Source organism: Chelonia mydas, chromosome 5 (assembly GCF_015237465.2).
Source record: "Chelonia mydas isolate rCheMyd1 chromosome 5, rCheMyd1.pri.v2, whole genome shotgun sequence".
NCBI classification, from domain to species: Eukaryota; Metazoa; Chordata; order Testudines; family Cheloniidae; genus Chelonia; species Chelonia mydas.
Genome location: NC_051245.2, coordinates 125,845,617 through 125,853,893, shown reverse-complemented (window position 1 = coordinate 125,853,893; position 8,277 = coordinate 125,845,617). Strand labels below are relative to the sequence as shown.

The 8,277-nt window shown below is 44.9% G+C and overlaps 1 protein-coding gene across 1 annotated transcript; it reads left to right on the top strand.

Moving 5' to 3' along the window:
- The first annotated feature begins 699 nt into the window (after nt 1–699).
- ATP5ME (ATP synthase membrane subunit e) lies at nt 700–7,394 on the top strand. Its single transcript, XM_037902259.2, has 4 exons — nt 700–839; nt 3,801–3,855; nt 5,704–5,802; nt 7,250–7,394. Exons 1-4 carry the CDS (start codon nt 804–806, stop codon nt 7,273–7,275), a joined length of 216 nt encoding a protein of 71 aa, XP_037758187.1. The 5' UTR covers nt 700–803; the 3' UTR covers nt 7,276–7,394.
- The last annotated feature ends 883 nt before the right edge of the window (nt 7,395–8,277 follow it).

Here is an 8,277-nt window from a genome sequence, read left to right as displayed (position 1 = left end):
GGCCACTGCCTTTGTGGGATTCAGGTAGGGTGACCAGACTAAACGGAGAAAATATCGGGACACATGGGAGAAGCAAAAAAAAAAAAAAAAAAAAAAAAAAAGCGGCCGGAGTTGCAGAAGCAACACACACCCACACACCCCCCCCACGATGCGGGACAAAGACCTAAAAATTGGGACGCCTGGTCACCCTAGATTCAGGGCCTGGGGCAAATGTGTTAAACAGCAGAAGTGGCCAGGGCCTAGTGTTCAAAACTGGTGTGACACGTGGAAGCATGAGAGGTCTTGTGTGTATCGTGCAAGTGTCGGGGGGGCTCTGGTGTGCGTGTGGCAGGCGTGCAAGTGTGTCAGGTGTGTGTGTGACGTGCAAGCGCCGGGGAGGTGGGACTCTGGTGCGCGTGAGGCAGTTGCCTGGGTAAGCCTGTCGGGGGCGGGTGACGCAGGAGGTTTCGGGGGTGCGGGGACCTCCGCCGCAGGCGCCGCTTGTGGCCCCAGTAACGTTCCTTCGCGCCCGCTGCGCCCGCCTAACGGCTCTGCACGCGGGCCGGGGCGGGGCGCTCCCCCTCCCAGGCTGCCCCGCCACCGCCACGGGCTGCTCTACCGGGCAAGCGCAGGGCAGGGGGCGGGTTCTTGCCTCGTTGTGAGGCGCTGGGGCGGAGCTAGGCAGACCCGCCCGCTCCAAGAAGGGAGAATCACCCTCGCTCCTAGCAGCCCCGCAGGCGCCCTTCGCCTCCACGTTCCCATCATTCTCCGCGGGGGTGGGCTCTCTTTGCACGTCACTTCCGGCTCCTTCCGGTTTCGCCGAGATGGTTCCCCCGGTGCAGGTGTCGCCGCTCATCAAGGTAATAGGGCTGGACGCGTTGTCTGGGCTTGCTGGGGCTCGAGCCGGCTCCCTCGGCCCCGCCAGCCTCCTGGGGCGGAGCCGACCCGGGCCCGGGTCGGGTCGGGGGAAGGTGACCCTGGGGAAGGTCAGAGCTGTGCCTCGCGGGGGATCGGGCTGCGCCGGCCCCTCCCCTGCTGCCTTAATTCGTGTCTCTGAACCGCCTCCTGGCTGCGGGCCCGGCCGGCGCTGGGCGCCTCTTCAATCCGGGGAAACGGACCGGCCTTGGCGCCGCCTTCGCGCCGCCTTCGCGCCCCCGTCGTCCGTTAGCGGGCACGGGCCGCTCTCTGCCGTGTAGTAAACTGCTCCGTGTACGAATGTGCTACTGGTAGCAGTTACTGATACGCTAGACGGTAAGAAATTGCTATGGTAGTAAAGGCTACCTGATGTAGCAAATCCCTACAGGTAGCAGCTTCTTGCACTGTACTGTGTGTGAAATTGTGACGTGTGGAAATTATTTATACATATAGATTGTAAGAAACAGCTTTTGTAAAAAGATGATACTTGATTTTTACATACTTGAAAACTGTTATCATGCTTCAATTTTTCCTTATAGGTCATGTTTTCTAGATCTTAAATATTTTTTTCTTTTCTGGACTTTCTCCAATTTGACCACATCTTTCCTGAAATGTGGCGCCCACAACTGGACACAATACTCCAGTTGAGGCCTAATAAGCGCAGAGCAGAGTGGACATCCCAGAGTAATGTTCTGGTTTTTGCAGCAGCGTTACACTGGTCACTCATATTCAGTTTGTGGTCCACTAGGACCCCCTAGATCCCTTTCCACAATACTCCTTCCTAGGAAATCATGTCCCATTTTGTATGTGTGCAGCTTGTTATCATTCACAAACTTTATAAGTGTACTCTCTATGCCATTATTTCAATCATTGATTAAGATTTTGAATAGAAACTTTATCCAGAACTATTCCCTGGAGAACCCCAGTCATTATGCTCTTTCAGCCTGTGAATCACTGATAAGTACTGTCAGAACTGTTTTCCAACTAGTTTTGCACCCATCATATTTTAGCTAGGTTGCATTTCCATAGTTTGTTTATGAGAAAGTCATGGGAGACTGTATCAAAAAGCCTTACTAAAGGCAAGATGACCACTTCCTCCCCCCCCCCCCCCCCCCCCATCCACAAGACTTGTTACACTGTTAAAGAAAGCTATCATTTTGGTTTTACATGTGAGACTGCTTGAATTACCTACATCAGATGTCCTTTTTTAGCAAAGTAGGACCTGTCACTGCTGCAGGTAGCACAGTCCTACAAATAGCATTTTCACACACGTGTAAGAAACAGCAAACTGTAGGGATGTGCTGCTACCTGTAACACTGCAATCTGATGTAGCTAATTCCTACAGGTAACAGTCTCACATAGCAGTTTCTCACACCATAGGTATCTGTAGGAATTAGCTTCATCAGATTGCAGTGTTACAGATAGCAGCACATCCCTACAGTTTGCAGTTTCTTACAAGCATTTGTGTGTGTGAAAATGCAATCTGTAGGACCATGCTACCTGCTACCCTTGGCCCGTGCCGCTTCCCGCAGCCCCCATTAGCCTGGAGCGGCGAACCACAGCCAGTGGGAGCCATGATTGGTCAAACCTGCGGACCTGGCAGGTAAACAAACTGGTCCGGCCCACCAGGGGCTTTCCCTGAACAAGCGGTGGACCGGCTTTGAGAACCACTGGTGCAAACATAGCCTCAGTAGGTTAGATCAGACAAAGAGGAGCTGCAAAGACTAGACATTGGGATGCCTGTGCCTTTAAGAACCCAGCCCTGGGAAGCTGATGCTGAGAGGTGCTGTCTGTGAGAGGGGAAATAAAAAAGCCCCTTTGCCCCCCACCATTTTTGCAAACACTGATGTCTCAGTCCCGCTGGGGTAACTGTTACCCCCTGTGCCCCTGCCTGTGCCAGGTTTTACCCTCTGCCAGCACCTCACCACGAGCCTAACGCCTGCTCCTCCCCCTATCCCTGATTTTTGCCCTTTAGCCCCTCTCCTAATGCTGCCTCCAGCTGCTTAACCCCCGACCAGTCAATTTCCGCCCCCTGTTCAGACCCTGGCCACCCCTCTGCTCCGATTCGCCCCCTTTGCCCCTTTTTAACTCCTGTAAATAGCAGTCAGCCGAATTTTTACGGCTAATAAGGGCAGGGTGAAGGGCAGTGGCTTCAGCAGATGTTACTGAGCATGCTCAGTTTGTGTGACCATACAAAAAAGCCACTTGGATCAAATAAAAAAGCCTCTTCCTCCTCCCCCCGACAAACTTTTCAAGCACTAGTGTCTCAGTCTCACTGGGGTAACTGCTACCCCCTGTGCCCCTGCCTGTGCCTGGTTTTGCCCCCAATCACTCTCTGCCAGCGCCTCACCCCTGGCTTAACTCCGCCTCTTCCTCCCCTCATTCCTGATTTTGCCATTTAGCCTCTCTCCTAATGCTGCCTCCAGCTGCTTGACCCCCCGACCAGTACATTTCCACCCCCTGCTCAGACCCTGGCCACCCCCAGCTCCGATTCACCCCCTTTGCCACTTTTTAACCCCTGTCAAAAGCAGTCCCCAGAATCTTAGGGCTAATAAGGGCAGGGTGAAGGGCAGTGGCTTCAGCAGATGTACTGAGCATGCTCAGTACACTGTAAGTAGCACATTCCTATGCAGAGCAATTTACTACACTACACCTGGCGCTGCGAGCTCAGGGTTGGTAGCTGGGCTGGGCTGGGCCGGGCTGGCCTGGAGGAAACCCTCCTGAGCCACGCTTTAAGGTGGGGGCCAGCCCTGGGCTGGTGCCTGTTCCTCCTCCCAATGGTGGGTGGTGCCTAGGATCTCAGCTACCCAAGCCCCAGGTACCATCTAGCTTGTTCCACTGTCCTGCAGCCGGAAAACCAGCATCCCTCTCTGTATGCAAAATAAAGTATTTCCTTCCTTCGGCAGTTCACCAGGTACTCAGCCCTGCTGGTTGGGATGCTCTACGGGAAGAAGCGATATGGTAAGTGCCAAAACTGCATTTATTGCTGCAGGAGAAACTATTAAATTTAACTCACTGGCCACTAATATCTAAGACCCTGCTATATTCTGGTGGTCTCTGACGTATAGGAGGTCAGGCTAGATGATTTGGTAGTCCCTTCCGGCCTTAAACTCTGTGACTGTCTATTTTGACCAATCAGTTCCTAGTGTGATTAGCAGAATAAGACATAAGTCTGTGTTTTCATTTCTTTGCAGTGTTGTAATTGTGTTGGTCCCAGATGAGACAGACAAGATGGGTGAGATAATATATTTTATTGGACCAAATTCTGTTGGTGAAATAGACAAGCTTTTGAGCTACACAGAGCTCTTTTTTAGTGACCTGAAGTTGGTCCAATAAAAGAGATTACTTCATCCACCTTTTCTTTTCAGCTTGAATATAAAAACAATTTATTATCATTTTTATTAGAATATAAACTTTGAAATTACAGTCAGAAGTTTATTAGTCTTTATTGATGCTGGTGTATTTGGGATTATGTTTGCTAAATCCAGTCAATAGAAAAAGGATTAGGTATAATTAAACATTTGTTGGTAATTTGTCTACTTAGTTTGATGTCTTGAATAGTAAAGTGAGCATACATGAGGATATACAAAATATTAAGCTTTTAATTATATATATATATATATATATTGTGTGGCACCTTGAAATTGGTGAGCATGTTGTCTGGCATGTGCATAAAGTTCTTGTTAGTATTAAATTTAGGCATGGCAAAGAAAAGCCTGAAGGAGGAATGTGAGGTAGCTTTGAAGATGTTTTTCAGGAAGCTTCTCCCAAGGGCAGCATAGGAGAGGAGAATAGCACAAAGGTGCTTGTTTGAAAACCTAACTGGTGAGGGAGGCTGTTATCACTGGCCGATCAGAGATTGGCATTTGAGTAACCTATGCAAAACTATCTGAAATAGAGGATTGAACCACTTTGACTAAATCAGTTTTTTATCTTAGTTAAGTCACTGTTTCACAAAAAGAACACTGTAGAGATGAGCCATAAGTCCTCAACAGCACTGGCATCTATGGCATTGTGCACTCTAAGTCAATGGTTCTCAAACTGTGGGTCATGATCCCTTTTTAATGGGGTTGCCAGGGCTGGCATTACACTTGCCCAAGCCCCACAGCCTGGGGCCGAAGGCCGAGCCTGAGGGCTTCAGCCTGAGCAGCAGGGCTCAGGTTACAGGCCCCCCACCTGGGGCTGAAGTCCTTGGGCTTCCCCCCCACCTGGTATGGTGTGACTTGGGTGGGCTCAGAGTTTAGTTGCCCTCCTGTAGTTGTATAGTAATTTTTGTTGTCAGAAGTGGGTCGCGGTGCAATGAAGTTTGAAAACCGTCGCCCTAAGTGTTGAGGTTTGTTGCATCACTATAGCTGCCCCAGTATAAACACTGCACTGGTGTAAAGAGTTAATGCAGTTTTACACCAGTGTAGTATGTTGACACAAGATTTTTGCACTGCTTCATATACACTGATACAAAAAAGTATATGAGGTCAAAGTCCTTCCGTTTTAGGATGATGAGTCTGCATTAAATGCCTTGGGTAGAACAGAAATACTTGCTTCTTAAGCTCTTGTTAATTAGCTTGCAAAAAGTTTGCACTTGTGGAAGATGAAATGTATTTCTTCACTGACTTGAAGATGCAAAATTCTAAAGTATTTAGTGATAATTAACTTAAAACTGGAGCCAGTTGTATGCAAATTTTCCAAGTCCCACTGGCTAAATGAGATTTTTTTTTTTTTTCCCATTGAGGAGGTAGTTTCTAAAAGTCTTATGTGTAGAGTGCCTTAGATAAAAGGTTATGGGTAAATAACATTTTTGTTCAATGACAGACTACCTAAAGCCTGTTGCTGAAGAGGAAAGGAGAATAGAAGGTGAAGAGAAAAAGAAGCGTGAAGAATTGGAACGAATTGCAAAAGAACTGGCAGAAGGTATTTTTCTTAAATGTTAGCATACCCATTCTGTATCCTAAAAGTACATAGAAAAACACTGTTTGAAGGTTTTTTAAAAAAAAAAAATAGACACTGTCAGGTGGCTTAGATGAACATGGATGAAAATGTTTTCACATATGGCTTTTCATTTAAATGTCTTTATTAAAACTAATACCAGCATGGTGGAAAATACAGATATCAGTGTGTTAGTGCATGATTATCAGAAAATAAAACTCAAAAAAAACCCTATTTTAATGTAGTTGTCCAAGCTGAAACACAGTACAAACACTGTACATTACAGTCCTAAACAGCAGAAATGGTGACAAACTAGTTATTTTCAAGTACTCAATAGTAAGTCTTTATATTACAGGCAAATAGTTTTATAAATCCTATTTATTTAAAGTAAGGAGAATAAAATAATCAAACTTTGAGTTTTTTCATTGGAAGAAGAATCTCTTTGGGAAGATTTTTATTAGACGACAGGCTGAACTAGATGATGATGGCAAGATCCTTCTCATTCTGTGTCTCAGTTTTCACTTCATATTAAGTCTGTACTAATAAGCACCAGATATTAAGAATAAGCTGAAATTTTGCCCACAAGACTTTACTGTCTTCTCACATCTATATTATGCCAGGTGAGAATGGGCGCTAAATATTAGGAAGGAAGGTGCTAAGTCAGTTCTGACTTACTGGTGTAATAACACCAGTTACTTCTCAGATTCTGGCTGTAGAGGCAGTAATGGAATGGGTACATAAAATTATTTTTAACACTTGCAGACTCTGTTGGTTGGCCTTGGCTGTGGAACAGCCTACTTAAAAAACTAATGGGACTTGTATGGAATTTTAGGTACGCGAAACTTAAATTTGGTTAAAGTGTGTTCCTGGGAGTAGCAACACCTTCAGAGAGTCTGAACATGAATCTTGAAAGCTCACACATTTGATTAGTACAGAGGTTACCAGACTCTTTTCTTAGGGTAGGGTCCTTCATTTTCATAAAGCGTATAATGGAGAGTGGGAATATAGGTAAACTGCTTGCTTCCCATTAACAATTGCCTAACATCCCTGTGGTAAGTAGAGCAGTTACTTGCATTAAATATTTAAATGTTACTTTTCCATATATTATTGGCTCACTGAATGCAGGTTAGCTACTAGAAGTGAAGAGAGTCAGCAGCATGTGGCCCAGTTTGCTATGCACAGACTACACTTTGGGAATGCCTGTATTTGAAACGCTGAATCTTTGAAACATTAAACCAAACAGCTTCAGAGTGAACACAGGGAAAATGCAAAATCATTTGCTAAAAGCTGGTTAGGGAGAACTGGCAATTTTCCAAGATTTTTTTTTTTAAAGAGGTCATCTTTTTCTTCACAGAGGCTTTGATATATCTGTGATGTGTTTGCATTGTAGAGCAGTGAGCTAACCTGACTCTCTCTCTCTCTTCCCTTTCAGCCAGTGAAGAGTCTATACTGAAATGAACAAATTGCATTGGACCTCATTTTCATCTTCAGCAAAATCTGAAGCCTTGAATTAGCTATGTTAAGTTCATTTAAGCACTATATTTACTGTTTCCATCAATAAATACTTGTGAACGGTATTAATTCATTGATTTTTGCATATACTATAGAAAGTACAAGTAAGAGTTATTGATGTAATGTAGGAATAAGCAAATATTCCTTTATGTATCTGGTAACAAAGCAATAACATCCCTTGTGCTAAAGTGACCCCAACATGTCTAAAAATGCAAAGTCACTAATTGAGGCTCTGTCTTAATGGGTGAAAGCCGGTTTAACCATGGTTAAAATCATTGCTACAGCATAAGCCTACAACTCCTGTATTTTTAACCATGTATTCAGATTCAGAACTGCCTTTCCAGTGTCAAACATCAGATTGGACTGCCTGTACTCAGTTCTCATTATGTTACTGAGTGATGGGTGTTTCTAAAACTGTCTTGAAAATGAATTTTTTCTAATGAGTAAATCAAAAGGTACAACGTTGTAATGGGCATACCTTACAGTCTAACTCAGGAAACTTTGCATCTGTATCTGTTATGGACTGAGCAGTGTCAACTTGAGGTCTTGTATTCAGTTTCTTTTTACTTTTAATTTTTTCTTAATGGTGGACCTAACTTCACACCTGTAAACGCCCAATGGATTAAATGTTTAGCCTAGTGTATAAAGTGTTCAATATTTTCAAGATCACTACCTTCTTTTCGTACAACCATATCAGGATTTGAACTAACTTATGGCTATCAGTGTGATTACATGTCTCTTAAAGTGAACATCTGATGTTAAACACGTCTCATGTCAAAAGTTCACCCATATAAAGATGGAGGGGGCTGGGGAGACAGGTGAAAATACTTGCCATTTACACCTCAAATCAATTGACATTTAATGCTAATTTACTTTCTGAAAAAGAGGTACTTCCAGTGCTGCTATGAACTCTGGAGTGGGTCAGTTTAAAGTATCCATTTTGGATTG